At 46.4% G+C, this 16,570-nt stretch overlaps 1 protein-coding gene across 1 annotated transcript; it reads left to right on the top strand.

Annotated features, from left to right (window-relative positions):
- Nucleotides 1-387: 387 nt before the first annotated feature.
- Nucleotides 388-13,844, top strand: Gkn2 (gastrokine 2). The gene is made up of 6 exons (XM_032907227.1): nt 388-423; nt 9,327-9,380; nt 9,778-9,915; nt 11,432-11,542; nt 12,174-12,330; nt 13,627-13,844. The coding sequence occupies exons 1-6, from the start codon at nt 388-390 to the stop codon at nt 13,707-13,709; spliced, it is 579 nt and encodes a 192-aa protein (XP_032763118.1). The 3' UTR covers nt 13,710-13,844.
- Nucleotides 13,845-16,570: the final 2,726 nt, after the last annotated feature.

The raw sequence follows: 16,570 nt of genomic DNA, 5'->3' as shown, positions 1-16,570 counted from the left end.
CCTCGGTATGGTATGGCCTGAGGACCATGTGTCCTGAGGACCTCATGCTGTTGTGGAGTTCTGCTCTGCTTGCTGCCCTCACTCCTCTTATCTAAGAATCCTATGAAAACTCTAAGGGGGCTTCACTGGGCAATATCTCTGTCACTCACAGTAATAATGCCTGACCTCTTTCAGGCATTGCTGCTGGAGCAGATTCATGATTCAATCGCCACCCTAGGAAAGAACTTAGAGACGGGGATCGTCAGCAATGACCACCACCCTTAGGAAACATTTGGAAAAATAAAATCGTTAGTGAAGCTAGGTTGAGATGATTTCACTACTGGCTCTGAGAACGGCACTCTCTTACCAGTTGAACTAGGGACCCTTTATGGTCAGGGGACAAGAACAATGGCAGCGCTGGCTGACATGACTGAGGCTGGCCTGGTGAGGAGTGATTTCTCATACCCATTTTTGCCCTCAGCTTCCTGATATGATTTAATAAGGATTGCTGATAGGTAGATAAGCGTTCTGAGGATCTAAGGTAGATATGACTGATTTGTATATAGAAGTTTAGATTTATGATTCTTGTAAGATTCTTACAAAATTACTCTTAAAGGAAAACAATAAAATAATTGCTTTTCTTTTCTTTTTTTTTTGGGGGGAGCTGGGGACCAAACCCAGGGCCTTGCGCTTGCTAGGCAAGCGCTCTACCACTGAGCTAAATCCCCAATCCCAATAATTGCTTTTTTGTAACCACAAATTTTTGCCCGTCAGTAAGAGAAACTGGCCAAGAAAACTACCTTGCTGACTTATACTTTGTTAATCTATAACAAGTTGCTTAGTTATGAGTAGGGTGGGGTTTTGGGGAATAATTTTTCTTTACCTGTACTGTATGTAATGTTATTTCTTGTGAAGGTATTGGGGAGCACAGTTTCTTTTTACAATCATTCACTAGAATAAAACCTAAAATGTAATCTCATTGCTATTGTAATTTTACACTGCTTGAAAGATTTTGCTGGGATACATAAGCTATGGAAGGAAATATAAAGAATTAAAAAATAGGAGGAGAAGCCCTTGGTCCTCTGAAGGCTCATTTCCCCGTGTAGGGTAATGCCAGGGTGTTGAGATGGGAGTGGGTAGGAGAGAGGGGGAGCATCCTCATAGAAGGGGGGGGAGAAGGGGAGAAGGGGAGAGAGGGGAAAGGGATAACGTTTGAACTGTAAATACATAAAATATCCAATAAAAGAAGAATTAAAGAGTAAGGGCTGAAACCTTGTTCCTTCTGTCCATCAACTCTGTGTGTGTGTGTGTGTGTGTGTGTGTGTGTGTGTGTGTGTGTGTGTATGTATAAAGTTTGTCTGGGTGTGTGTTGGAGCTGGCTCCATCCAACAATTGTATATGTATGTATGTATGTATGTATGTATGTATGTATGTATGTATGCATATGGATGTAATGTTTGGAGACTGCTTGCTGGAGCTTTGCTCTAAACAGTGTATGTGTCAATGTGTGTATGTCTGTAATTCTGTATGTATGTATGTATGCATGTATGTATATATTTGTATGTATGAACTTACTGGACTCTGCCTTTTGTTTCATCCACTCAATCTGTGTGTGTGTGTGTGTGTGTGTGTGTGTGTGTATGTATGTGTTTGTGTTTGCGAACTTTCATCATCCACTCAGTGCGTGCGTGCGTGCGTGCGTGCGTGCGTGCGTGCGTGCGTGCGTGTGTGTGTGTGTGAATTTTCTTTCTTTTCCTTCTTTTTCTTGCCCACTCCAAGGACTTAAAAGAGTTCATAGTTTTTCTACTGGCCACAGGGAGTGCCCGCCCTATTTGTTAAGCTTTCCCTCAGAGAAAAGTCAGCTGAGTAACTTCTCTAATCGCCGGCTGCCACAGGCAGCATCCCCCACAAGTGTCTGGGTCCAGCCCTGTCAGCAGCTTTAAACACTGACCCCCAGTGACTTCCTGCCTCAGTTTACCCACCACATGAATGCCAAAGCTGGTCATTGGCAAACTTTGGCTTTTCCTGTGAGTGATTGGGTTTGTGGGTGCAGAGATGTTAAATTTCTTCTACCACACATCAGTGGGTCTAGGGGTGCAGCAATGTCCCCCCTTTCATCCCTGGTGGGGAGAGTTAATTCCCTTCCTCCTTCTTCTCTTGGGCAGTCTGGGTGCAGGGCTGAGCCTCGCTCACAGGTCCCTGGGGATTCTCACTCTTCACCCTCACCCTCCATTTTCAGCCCCGCTGGCTTCTGCTCTTGCCTTCGTCATTTTCCCTTTCCTTTCTGCTTGAGGTTATTTTGGTGTAACTATGATATTTATTTTCAACTTTCTTTTTAAAGTTGACTTTTTTATGTGTATGGTCATCTTAGCTGGGTGTATGTATGGGTGCCCGGTCCCATGCATGTCAGAAGAGGGCTCTGGATCCCCGGCACTGGGGCCATAGACAGTTGTGAGCCGCTGTGTGGGTGCTGGGAGAGCAGCCGGGGCTACTGAGACGTTTCTCTGACCACTGTTTTCAAAGTTCCTAAGGCGTACATCCTAGCATAAACATTTTATATATTTTTCTCTAAAGCACTACTGAAACTGAACCTTACAAGTTTTGTAGTGTATTTTTATGTCTATTTAATTAAAAATATTCTCTGATTTCTGCATGGTTTCCTCTTTAACTTAAAAAAGTGATTTTTAAAATGAATATGTTTGGAGATTTCCCCTGATATCTTTGTTTTACTTTAACTTGATAGTTCTGCCTGAATCCCCAGTTCTCTAACTATTCCTGAGGTTACTTTATCTATGGTAAATGTAATGACTTTAGGTGGCCTCTGCTTTGAGCTTACTCTGTCGGGAGCCTCAGAATCTCAGCTTTTCCCAGTCATCGTTCATCCTCTCTGTTGGTTTGCTGGTTCATGAAAGGTCAGCGGCCAGTAACTTCCTGTGGATTTGTAAAACACCTTTGGGAGTTGAAGATGTTATCCCTTGCCTGTTATGTTATATGCATTAAATATATGTTGCATTGACATCTGACTTTTGAAGATGAGTGATCTTCGACAGCCCATATGGCCAACCTTATAGACTAGATTGGTAACTGACTCCCCTTGTTGAAGGAGAACATAGGCAGAGCAGAAGCCAGGGCCACGCGTGTTATGGTCTAAATGTGGGGCTCTGGAAAAAGCAGAGTGTCTGTGGTACATCTGAGAGACTTGAAAGCCACCACAGGAAGCGAGTTACTATCCTCATAGAAAACAATAGACACTATGAATGTGATCTGTCTTGTTTGTACATCCGGCCATGACAGTCTTTATTTTGGATTCTTGTGTATTTCTAATTCCCACACATTCACATTTACTGTTTTTTAAAGTTGTTTATATTTTCTGGTAGACGGTGACTCCCTCAGCGAGCGGAGATCACTGGCTTTGGGCCTCAGACTGTTTATCCCGTTATTATCATTAGACAGATAGTTAAGGACAGAAGAAAGAGAAGGAATGAGTGCAGGGCGGAGAGAAGGGGAGGAAAGACATGTAGTGAATGGAGCATGGGAGGAGGGAACACAGCAAAAGGAGATTAGGTATCTACGACGTTCAGGGAGAGGCATCCAAGCATGTGCGATGCTTTTGTGGCCTCTCGTCTCAGTGGATGAACTTCCTTCTGCCCCTACAGGCTCTTCCTCTTTTCCTTATTTAGAATATTCCCTTCTGTGATATTCGGTTTTCTGCTGCTATTACAAATGCCTGGGGATATGAGCCTCAGTGTAAAGACGTTAAGAGCAGGTGTGTTTTCTTCCCACCACTGTTCCGTACTTCTGCCACATGGATGGTGCTAGGATGACCACAGGGCCACAAACTGAGGGCAGGGAAGCCGTACAGGAAGGAAGCTGAAACACACAGGTCATGGACTGGAGGAGAACTGCCCACCACAAAAACCATCTGCACTGGACATCACATAAATTCAAAACACAGGCTCACGTGCCAGGCATGCAGATTTAGGAATTTTCTTCCTATTTATTTGTTTGTTTTTATTTTTTATTTTTCCCTCTCATATATTATATTCCAACTGCAGTTTCAGCACACAGAAGGGGAAAAGATTTTCACCAACTTCACACTGACAGAGGGCTAACATCCAAACTATGTAAAGAAACTAGACACCAATGAACCAAATAGTCCAATCAAAAACGGGGCCCAGATCTTAGCAGAGAATTCTCAACAGAGGAGATTCAAATGGCTGAGAGACACCTAGAAAACGTTCAACATCTTCAGTCCGCAGAGAAAAGCACATCAGGATGACTCAGATTCCACCTTAACACTGTCACAATGGCTAAGATCACTTGTCCCTTACTGAAGCTGGTGTTAAGGTTCTTTCTAGGTCACAGCAGCAGGGTGTGTGTAGTTGTGAAGGAATGGGTCAGAGGAGAGGCTTTACAGAGGAAAAACAGCAGAGGAATCAAGGATGACTTCAAGTGAGTGTGCTGAAGACCGGAAGAAAATTTTAAGGGGAAATATATGCATAAGAAGAGCTGCTTGGGAGGGAAGAGGGGGGAAGAGGGAAGAGGGAGGAGGGGAAGGGGAAGGAGGGAAGGAGGGGAAGGAGGGGGAAGGAGGGAAGGAGGGAAGGAGGGGAAGGAGGGGGAAGGAGGAGGAGGAAGGAGGAGGAAGGAGGGAGGGGAAGGAGGGAGGAAGGAGGAAGGAGGGGAAGGAGGGAGGAAGGAGGGAGGGAGGAAGGAGGGAGGAAGGAGGAGGAAGGAAGGAGGAGGAAGGAGGAGGGAGGAGGGGAAGAGGGGAAGGAGGGAGGAAGAGGAAGAAGGGAAGAGGGAAGGAGGAAGGAAGGAAGAAGGAAGGGGGAAGGAGGGGGAGGAGGGAAGGAGGGAAGGAGGGAGGAGGGAAGGAGGAAGGAGGGAGGGAGGAAGGAGGGAGGAAGGAGGGAGGGAAGGAAGGAGGGAAGGAGGGAATAAAAACTTCCGGAAGTTGAAAAATACCTTAATAACTGGGTTAAAGAGAAAAAAACACACCAGGTATTAGGAAACTTTTAAAAAGATACAATAATTATAAGATGCAAATAAAACACATTATTCCTTCATGCTTCCATTAGAAAGAGCAGAAGAGACTCTCTGTAAGGGAGCAACATTCAGTTTAAGCCATCAGCCAAAGAACAACAGAAATCCTGTAAGACCCAAGGTAGACATCAGCAAAAAGGAAAGCAAGGTGGCGCCGGAGGAACAGACAGGAACATTTAGAAGCAGCGTCGCTGGGGGATCTGACCAGTGCGTGTAAGACCCATCTGTGCATCTGGGGTCTTTGTCACTGGATAGCATAAATGAACCAGGGAAGCAGCGTGACAACAAGCAGGAGGTTATGTCCACGGGCACTGAGTGGCCTTAGAAGCCAAACAGCTTCACTAGCAGATGTTGGAACTGCTAGATGTCTAAGTGGGGAAAACCGTACTGGAACCTCACACTACATTCAGAAGTAGTAGTAAGCTTAAATTCGAAAAGCAGGCTTTTAAGAAAATATAGGAAAATGCTTTAAGGACACTGGAAACACTCTTTAAAGCAATACTAAAGCAAAAATTATAAGGAACAGTGCTTGTGGGAGTTGAAACAGCTCTGTGAGAGCTTTGGAGGTTCACTCACCCACCCTGCCTCATAGGTCCACTGCGGCAGACAGAGGCATGGGCGTGCTCAGCACAGGCCCCTCTGCAGCCATGAGGCTAGGCAGCGAGGGCAATACAGCTCGCTTCACATTTTCCTAATGACCTTTTCATTGAGTTGTGGTAAAGCCTCGAAATTTCCAAGGCTATCTTGTGTGCATGCGTGCGTGCGTGCATATCTCTCTCTCTCTCTCTCTCTCTCTCTCTCTCTCTCTCTCTCTCTCTCTCTCTCTCTCTCTGTGTGTGTGTGTGTGTGTGTGTGTGTGTATGCCTGCCTGTGAGTATGTATGTGTGCACGTGTGCACGTGTCTATGTTTTGGGACAGGGTTTCTCTGTTAACAGTCCTGGATGTCCTGGAACTCATTTTCTGGACCCAGCTATCCCTGAACTCACAGAGATCTGCCTGCCTCTGCCTCCCAAGTGCTGGGATTAAGTTCCAAGGCTATCTTTAAACTGGGAACAATCTGCATTCAGAACCCTCCAGCTCAGCAAGGCGAGAAGTCCTGCTTGTCCCACAGCAGTCTGAGTAGACGGCATCAGGCTGGGCTCAAGCCTCAGCTCCTGCCTTTGGAAATTGTGTGGTCCCAAGGAGTTCCTTTAGCTTCCCCGAAGCGATATTCCTGACTAGAAAATGAAAGCAGACCATAAAGAGAACTGAGGTAATATATGCACTGTGTTTAGAAGGTGCTGGAACATGTTCCGTTCCGTAATGCTAATAGTCTCATCACTAGGCCTATGGACTTGGAGCTCCTGGGAATGGGTAAAATGAGGCAGACAGTTGCACACACATCTGAAAGCAATCCTGTCTAGAGTCCTGGCCTTCTTGCCTCCTTGTGTTGCTAGAGCCAGGGATGGGAGAGCATTAGCAGATGTTCTACAAGACCGTAGTCCTTCCTGGTGCAGGGACCTCAGAAACACTTAGTAAAGACATGGCCTGTGCCACCTCAGCTGAGCAGCCACGGTAGCAGAGTTCTATGGAACCAGGCCACCTTTGAATGCCCATCTAAAGACTTTCTTCTTTAAAATCTTGCTTGTTTGTGTTAGTTCCTTGCTCAATATCTCACAATATCTTGCTTGTTTGTGTTAAAAAACAAGGCCTCCATTTGCCTTATTACAGTCATCATCCCTTCACGATGCTAACAGTGGCATGAAAAAAAAAATCACCCGAGCTCTGCTTTCCTCTCAATCTTTTTAAAATCTGAGACATTCTCGAGGCAAGTGGAAGTGTGTCACCCTGTGTCCCTGGTGCACTGGACAAGGCCCAGTTGAAACATTTGGTTATGGCTGGTTGGACTCCCATGTCTTGTTCCTCATGAATCTGCAGGTGGCCGCTGACTCTAAGGGAAGGGAAGGCAGGCATGGGGCTGTTCATATTCCAAGCAAAGCGCCCAGCCACTATCCTCACCTCTCCTTTCCATGTCTAATGTCAAGGCAGACAAATTTAATAAGCTGTGTCGTGTTGAAGAGACCCCGAGTGGGGCCCAGGAGTCTTGAGGACTTTACGTTTGGGTGAAGGAGCTAGAATGTGCCTTCAGTGTCTGTGGGTGAAGAACGAGTGGAGAATCATTACAGGGCGGACCTCAACCTGTGCAAACCGAACAGATAAGCAGGGAGTGTTTGCAGAGTGACCAATGGGGAGTTTTCAGTACAGACTAACAGACTTACCGATACCTAGGATGTGATTAGGTCTCGGGCCCGATAAGGGAGTTTGCTAAGGTGTGTCTAGAAATGGATTAAATCTCTTCCGACATGATCACTTGGGAAAGAGATTTCCACGTCTTAACGCCAATATAAAGGCTGGACACTGCCCGGGCATCAGCGCCTGCTCCAGCTCCCTCTCCTCGGGCAAAATGAAATCCCTGGTGAGTGTGCTTTGTCTGCTCTGTGCTCTTGCTACTGCTTGTCCCCACCATGCTTCAGATTTCAAGGGTCTCAAACAAACCCTGCACGTCTATGCTGCTGTGATCGAGTTAACAGTGTTTGGGGTGGGAACGTTGAATATGTATGTGTCTGCTGTCTAAATGTCTTAGGTTTACTCAAAATGGACAAAGGGAAAAAAGGAAATACATAGAGATTTTATTTGGAAGGTTTTTGTTTTTAATAATCCCTTCTCATCACTTTGTGAGGAGTTTAGGCCTTTGAGAGCCACCCTATTTGTCATGAAAGAGAAGCAGTACTTTCAAAACAACGTCTATAATAAGAATGATAGCCCCAAACCATGCTGAGCCTAAGTTTTTCTCATGGATGGCTACCTCTGATTGCTGTGCCGATCGTGTATACCAGGGACTGTTGTCCTCGATGGAAAGTTGTGGACACTGAGGCAGAGGGGACTGGATTCTCCAGACCTGTAAACTTGGGATTCAGGGTGTGGCTTCTCTCTCTTGGGCCCTGTACACAGCAGTAGTGAGGCAGACTTAAAACAACCAGAGTGTTCTCACCTCTAAGTTCTTTATTCAGGAAAAACAAACCCTTTAATGACGCACCCTCCCCACTGGATTCCAGTAGTTCTGCCCGGATACAGGATGGGAGCTCTCCCCCTGCCTCTGCCTTTCATTTTCACTCAGCTTCTAGAGAGAACGAAGCAAGCTAAGTGTCAGCCCTAAAGTGACGAAGATGTTCAGCTGAACAGTGTCCTCTCCCAGGGCCTCTCAGTTTTCCAGGGGGAGATTTAAGCCTAAAGTACAAACTTATAGCCAAGATCTATCGGCCTTGATATGGGTGGGGGGAGTCGGGGGCAGAGGATACTCCCCGTGCTTTCTCTAGGCACTCACTGAGCTGGCTAGTTGATTCCCTTGTCAAAACTTCTAGTCTACACCCAGTCAATAGAATAGACAGGGGCATCTGAGGCTCCACACTGGCCTGAGGTGGGGTGCAGAGAGCCCCGTGTAGTGGCCTGCAGGATGTCTGTGTGTAGATTGTTCTTAGAGTCTCCACCGTGGGGTACCAGAAGATAAATGGGAGGAAACATGGAAAGGAGGGTAGAATGGCCCCACAGGCAGTTCTTGGAAGCTTCTACCCCTCCACACATCTTCCACCCACCAGTGTCTGAAACTGACAGTAGACTTCACTGCAGCAACCAGAAGAGAGAAGACAACAGCTGCTGCTGGTGTTGGGTCAGACTTGGAAACAACCTTGGCCCAGCATCAGAGCTGTGTCTATATAGATCCCTGCTGTGTGCCTAGAACTACTGAGGTTCAGGCTATGGCACCAGACAGATACAGTCCTTGATTTCAAGGGTTAACTGTGCTCCCAGTGTCCTCCTTCCATAGCTGTGCTTAAAAAACCCACTGTGCTCATGTCACTCACGGATTCATTTTAAAGGGTTCATTCCCTCAGTGACAAGAAACGTGGGCTTCCCCCTTAGATCAGAGGACGTAACTTATCAGCTAGTGGAGAGCTAGTGTAACTCACACCAGGTCCCCCCACTCATGAGTCCCTCCCTGCTCTCCCACCCAAGTTTCTCCAGCATCTAGACACTATTAGGCCGAAGAGCTGGGAAATTGGTAGTCAAGGAGAACCGTGTGACTAACAGATCGCACGCGCTCAACAAGTGCCTACCGAGTGACCTAGTATATTTTCTACCTTTCAAAGTAGAAAAATAGACTGCTAGCTACCTGTGATGGCTGGCCATTGTGCCTAGGTGCCTTCTGTCCCCTGCTGATCCTCTCAATGAATGGCTACCCCTCAGAGATTCGATCTGTTTTCTAGGTGGCTTTTCTGGTGGTGCTGTCCATCCTTGGAATACAGTCGCAGGCTAAGGAGGTGAGTTATCGTCTTAGAGCTATGGGGGAAGGCAAGAGCTATTCGAGACCGGGCCATCCCAAGGACCGTGGGTCCACGTGTCTTTGAGACGGAGTCCCAACAATGGAAAGAACGAAGTGGTTTTTGTTTGTCTCCACCTGCAACACCTTCCCAGAGCAGCACAACGTACTGGCCACAGGCCATCTGTTAAGGTGGCGAGTCCCATTTCCCTTCCAATGACGTTGTTCCAGCTCTCCCAGTGAGAGGAGCTTCGGGTGCTACCTCAACCTGAGCGAGCTTTGCATGGGCTTCCAGTGAACTTTCCACTGAAGTCAGAGGTTTTACCTCGGTGAAAGAGCCGCTTTTCAAATGCACACTGCTTATGGAAAACTTAATTTGGCTTTGTTGTCAATTCTAGGTTTTTAACATCTTCGTCCCAGGCAACAATGGCGGCAATGTCCAGGAGACCGTGACCATTGACAACCAGGAGAACACAGCCACCATCAACATCCACTCGGGCTCATGCTCTTCCACCACCATTTTTGACTATAAGCATGTAAGCAGAGAGGGGACCTTTATATTAGGATTTTTTTTGTAAAGGTCAGGGGTCAGCTACATAGTATATATTTAAATTACATGATCTATCTTTACATCTTTAATTTTTTCCACTTCTTCCTTTCCCTTTAAATAATTAAGCAAGCAAATAAAACCATTTCTAAGGAAAGAGATACATTTACTGGACAGCGATGATGTCCCACACTGGCCCAGACATGAACAGGAAGACCGCTCAAAGCGATGCCCAGAACTGGGAAGTGCCAATTGGATGACTAAATGAGAACTTCTGCTACAACCACACAGACGATGAGCCACCTCAAATGAGCAGAAACCCATGCACACACTTAAATTCCTAATGTGGTACAGACACCATTGCACGTGAAGGCCTTCCCAGTGCCCGTTATGGGGCTAACAATAAGTCTTCGAAACTTGCTCTGAAAGCTTACTGTCCTCATCCATTTACCAATTTGGATTAATTTACTAATGTCTTCCTCTAATAATAGACCAATGTCTATCATGATTGTATCATAATAGACTCATGTCTATTATGGGATGCCTTCTCTGGAGATAGCCAGCCCAGACATACGCTTAAGTTATTTTCCTCCTTTTTTCTCTCCCCACATGCTTTCTTCCTGGTGGTGCTGGGTTTTCACACCACCTTTTAAAGCACAGACTCTTTGAAGTCTTCAACAACCAAAATTATCTTTAAATAGGTTTCATGGAAATCCCCAAAGGGGCTTTTAAAAGATCGAGTGTGGAGACTTTGTTGAACTCTCTCCTCCATCACTGGCCTCCATGCCTTGATCTAGTGTTAAATTTTAGGTACTCAGACTTTTGAGAATCGAGAGTAGGAACATGAATGGTTTTTGTATATTTGAAGCATATTCAAATACACAAAGGTCAAAATGTCATGGTAGCCTGTGATCCTTCCTCATGTCAAACTCCCCCACACCTGTGCGTTTCCACTGCAGCGTCCTCACCACCCCACCCCAGAGTGTGGATAGAGTTTGAGGAAGAAAAGAGGGGAACAGGAAAGGCATGAGGGTGGATTTAAACCTGCCTAGGAGACTTCTAGAACTTCAAGCCAGGCAGAGATGATCTATGTTCAAATTTCCTGGAAGAGAAGCCTCTAGGCATTGTGGCTACTGTGTACTCAAAATGTGCCCTGAAATGAATTGTAAATTTCACTGAATCTGAATTTAAGTAGCCACAACTGGAGTCATTATGATATTGAACGACATTGTACTTAGTCAAAATTGAGGAGCAGGCTAGATAAAGTTCAAAGGGAAGAGGCAGAGAGCTACTCCTCTCACTCTTTAAGCCTTGGTTCCAGAACACAGAGAGCATATGCCAACTCTCACAGGGGTACAAGTGACAAGTAGAGAAGAGTAGACAGAATTCCAGACTGATAGACAATGGAATTAACTCACAGCAGATACTTAGTCCTTTCTTCTAAGCCCCACCAAATGGGAACTCCAGAAACCGTGGAGTCAGTAACTGTGCTCCCCCACCCCCAGGGTTACATTGCATCCCGGGTGCTCTCCCGGAGAGCCTGCTACATCATCAAGATGGACCACAAAGCCATCCCTGCTCTGGACAAACTCCAACGTTTCCTCTATGAGAAGCAGGTAATTTGGGGTTCCTCTGCAAACTCTGCAAACTGAAAGAGTTCATGCTTCTGTCTCATGAGAATGAGGTAGACCATACTATAGACGTCCATGCATACATATGATGCTCAACTTTCCACCATGTTCTCACGTTTGGGAGAGGGAGGCATGCAAGCTCATCTCAGTACAGCATTCATCACAGAGCCCTGACTACGTGGACTTATAAGAACTTACGTGGATTGTCTTGGAGAGGGGCTTTCTTCTCAGAAATGAGATCTTAGATACAGCATTCAGTTGAAAACAAATTGAGAACATTTATGATATCCAATGATGAACTAATGACACAGACAAATTATACCAAAGAGTGAGAATCTCCACATGATACACTGAGGCTAGACTCCTAGTCCTGGTCCTGTCTACACAACCCCATCTTTATCAGTGGATTTACCTTCTGCAGGTTTCATTGCAGTAATAGACTGCAGATAAAAATGAGTTTTTGTCCCAGACACAGCGGTCAGGGGAGACAATGGCTTGAGACCCCCAAATACCCTTTACTCAACCACTGAACAGAGAAAGCCGTTTACAATTTAAAGTAAGGCCCAAGATGCTTACCCGTTTCTTCAACGCTGTTCTTCTCTGTGATATCATTTAGACAATGAATGCCATGGCCTCCACAGAGTATACCTGGGTCAAGTACAACCCCCTAAAGTCTCTGATCACAAAGGTGGACTGGTTCCTGTTTGGCTCCCCGATTGAGCAGCTGTGCAAGCACATCCCCCTGTATGAGGGGGAGGTGGCCACAAAGCCAAGTGAGTACCGCCGAAGCCAAACAAATTCTGGAGGCAGCTGCATGCCACACTGTCGGAGGTGGGGTGGGGCGTGCTGTGTGGATTACGCATACGTGAAAACTTAGTTCAGTTTACTTCAGGAATTGAATTTCTACTGTGTGTGCGGATCTTCAGAGACACGAGGAAGACAGAAGTGGGCAAAGCTCTGCCTCTGTGGGGCATAGTACAGTGGGAAAATGGCTGAGTGGAAAATCACAAATGGGGTCAGGCAGGGTTCCTGGGTGTCAAAGGGACCGCAGGAATCCTGTCTTTTAACACATAAGTGCTCCATGTTAAAACAACACACACACACACACACACACACACACATACACACACACACAAACACAGACATACACACAGAGACACACAGAGACAGACACACAGAGACACACAGAGAGAGAGAGACACAGACACACAAACACAGACACACACACACACACAGACACAGACACACACATACACACACAGACACAGACACAGACACACACACAGACACAGACACACAGAGACACACAGACACACACAGACACACACACAGACACAGACACACACAGACACACACACACATAGACACACACACAGACACAGACACACAGAGACACACAGACACACACACACAGACACAAATATAGACACACACAGACACACACACACACACACACACACACACACACACACACACACACACACACACACACACACACACACACACACACACACACACACACACACACACACACACACTCTTCCAGGGCACCTTTCAAACGGTATCCTCAGGAGGTGGTAAGGAATGCTGCCAGGGTCGGACGTAGAGCGTTCCAGGGAAGAGAAGGCGGAGTGCTGAACAGACTGGGGACAGCAGTGAGGTGTTACAGACCAAGGTGACGTCACTGAATTTGCGTCAAAGTAGACAGAACCAGTGGAAAACAAGAGACATTTATCAGAGTAGTGGGAGGTAAAGAAGGTGTTAGCATTTACTGCCCATTTGCCCAGAAAGTCAGCACTTATGATTGTCTAGAGAGGCAGCAGTACCAAACCACATGACATCCCCAGACCAACACTTCCAGAGCTGTCGGTTTTATGCTAGTGAAATTATTATAATAATAATAATTATTATTATTACTATTACCTCAATGAAGTTACAGCTAAAATCTTGGGTGCTATGAAATTATAAGCTCTGTCCCCACCCCTGCAGTCAAGACCCCTTCAAAATACTGGTTTGCTAGATTGAAACACATGTTTAAATGCTGTTTCTCTACATTTTTCCATTTCCAGAAGAGGTGAGCACTGGAGCCTGTGCAAAGGTGGGGATCCTGGGGATCCTGGGGATCTCTATCTGTGGAGGGATCCACCTTTAAGATGGCCCATCAGCTGACTTCGTCTTTTCAAAGAAACAAACCTTTGGTTGCCACTCAGAAGCCAAACTAAATTCTTCCCAACATCCCATCTACTTATGAGATCCAGTAATAACACAGAAATGATATATTTACAGATACCTGTGTGTGTTTGTTCCTTTCATGGGCACAGTGGGAAGCCAAGCCACGTTGATCTCAGTGAATAGAAGGACTTCAAATAAGACGAACACTGTATGGCAGTGTCCAGATGATGGGGTGCGTGCAATCTAACCCAGGAGGTCTGAGCTCGCTGCAGACCAGCTGAGCACCTCCATCTCAAGCCTCAGACAGCAGGGCTGGGCAGGGACAAGGACAGTGGCAATGCCTTTCCCTGGGAAGAGGGTGGGGCTTGGCATATTCTTGTCAAACAACCCACTGTCCTAATGAAGGAAGTTTCCTCTTCTGACCAATGAGTTGGCTCTGAGGGCCATTCAGGTGCCTTTTAGGACACGCATTTCAATTTGTTGAAGCGGCAGACTTGGCCACAGTGAACAACATCCTCTCGGGGGTTGATCTGGAGTAAACAGGAGGAAGCAACAGTAACACCAAGAACAGAATCAGAAAAGCGGGGAATCCAAGTTAATACAGTGTAGGAAAAGTGCCCAAGGCTTAAAATGAATTACACCATGTGGATCAATTCCAAGATCCATTAGCCAGGTCTTGTAAAGTCTGGGCAGCTGGATGCCAATTCAGTTCAGAACAAAGAGATTTAAACAGGAACCTCTCTGTCACTGTGTCTTTCTAGTCCTCACTCTGGTTCGTGACAGGTACATGCCTTCTGGGTACTTGGCACTGAGGTATGATAGGCTAGGCATATCAAGCTACTATATTTGAGGTTGCTATTTTCTTGGTGGGGAAATGGGACATTTCTATAAATAGTTTGATGACAGTAGTTTTGAGTGTGTTGTAGACTGCTATGGAAAGCACAGGGTGTTTGTGGGTGTTTGCTAGTGACAGAACCCCAATCAGGTTTTTTGCAGTCGAGGGTAACCTGAGAGTGCTGTGTAGTTAGCTGCAGATGAGACAGGGTACCCTGGAGCCGGGTGCTTGATGGCAGCGGACTCTTTCCTCCCTGAGGGGAAAGAAGCAGCACCTCACTCCACCCCAGGCTCCCATCTCAGCTCTGTTTACAGAGAGACAGAAGCAGCTCTGCTTATGAGTAGGATTTTAGCTATAACGTCTCTGGAGATGACCCCAACTGGCCCCCGTGGCCAGGATAGTTGTCTGGGTGCAAGGTGAGTGTTAGCGTCAGAAACCTCCCAGGGTTTGCTCTAACAGGTGTGCTCCCTGTTGCTTTAACCATTTAAGCTACAAGGTCTGCTGTCTCACTGGGCTGACTCTAAATCCCCCTCCCTCCGAGGGAGGCTGGGGCCTTGCTACAGTTCCTCATAGTTAGCCCTGTCTGTCTAAGGAAGGTGTTCATCAACCTTTTAATCTAGGGATGCTCAACCCCCGAGGCCATGAGCAGAGAAGAGGGAGCCTGAACTAAAATGGTCTCAAAGGCTGGAAGAGGCCACAGGTCACAATAGGCAGGAAAGATTGACCATAACTGGAGCTAGCCCGCCAAAGGAGTCCTTGAAGGAGCCAAGGCGGGGGCGGAGTGCTAAATCCCTGTGTGTCCTACACACCCCCTTGCTCATCCGAAGATGGTCTCTTCATTCTTCAGTCATAGATGCTGGAGCTTAGAAGACGTAGACCCCATTATGTCATCATAGAATTGCCTGCTAGGATTACTGACTCAGTGAATGAACTCAGCGTTATTTTGCCAAACATAACAAATGCATTAGCGAGCTAAGGCAACGCCGAGCTTTCTGGTTCCTGACAATGGTGAAATAACTTAGATCAGTCCAACCTTCCTACCATTACAGTTGTGCACCGGAACAAAATATGGAAAAACAACTTCTAAAGGCATGGGGTGACCCTAGCAGAGAAAGAGTTGGTCTAGAGTTGTCAGATGGCCAATGACATGTAAACAAGTTTGCTAAGAGAGGCTTCCAGGAATCATATTCTTCCCAGATACAGAATGGTACATTCAGAAGGCTGGAAATTCTGTTCTTTGCTTTTTTCCCATTCTCCTTCCTACAGTGAGGAAATAATACTGATGTCAGGAACTTCTGCAGTCATTTTGGAGTCATGGGGTAACAATCTTAGAGAAGCAGGGCCAGGAAAGGAAGGGCTATGACTTACCTTATGCCTCAATACAAATCTTGATTTATTTTCAATGTTTAACACACAACTGAATGAAATGAGAGCCACCCGGCCCGTAACATCTCAGGAAGCAAGCTGCCATTTCTGTCACCCACAACAACTCTGAGTGACTTGTGCTCCAGCACCCTGGGACCTCAGGCTTGGGTCCTCCTATGGAGCTGAGGAAGCTGTGGCATGGACCACTCCAGGGGTCTCTTGTTGAGGACCACAGAAGTCTGCTTTGTGAAGTGCACCCCACTCTAGAAGGACCTTGAAAACCTTGTCCCTAGGGTTTCCAGGAGCAGGAGTGATGGGGAGAGTCAGGTGATAGCACATGGGCTGGAGGGGCTGGTGATGGGCACAAGGCTGTCCCCACCAGAGGAACAGTTACAGAGTGAACACTGAATATCTGGATCCTTATTTGCGATGGAGACACCTATCTAAGGCATATGGCCCCTGGCCTAGAGTTCTAGAGGGAAGATCTAGAGTCACTCTACGGGTCATCACTAAGTAGCTAGGACAGCACAGGAAAGAGATACCCAGGAGCCTCAGTTCCAGTTTTCAGGAGATGAGTGAAGCCTCAGATGTGACCATACAGACTTGGCTCCATTATTCATTTATTGCCAAAAATTCTCGAG

The sequence above is a fragment of the Rattus rattus genome, chromosome 6, assembly GCF_011064425.1.
Source record: "Rattus rattus isolate New Zealand chromosome 6, Rrattus_CSIRO_v1, whole genome shotgun sequence".
Classification (NCBI taxonomy): Eukaryota; Metazoa; Chordata; class Mammalia; order Rodentia; family Muridae; genus Rattus; species Rattus rattus.
The sequence above is the reverse complement of the archived record's forward strand: the minus strand, read 5'-3'. Positions and strand labels throughout refer to the sequence as shown.

What these genes read in the sequence shown, in the direction of transcription:
- Gkn2 (XM_032907227.1), top strand. Translation starts at nt 388, where the DNA reads ATGGCAGCGCTGGCTGACATGACTGAGGCTGGCCTG. An exon ending in TACAGTCGCAGGCTAAGGAG is followed by an intron (nt 9,381 to 9,777) that starts GTGAGTTATCGT and finishes TGTCAATTCTAG; the next exon opens with GTTTTTAACATCTTCGTCCC. An exon ending in GGAGGTGGCCACAAAGCCAA is followed by an intron (nt 12,331 to 13,626) that starts GTGAGTACCGCC and finishes TTCCATTTCCAG; the next exon opens with AAGAGGTGAGCACTGGAGCC.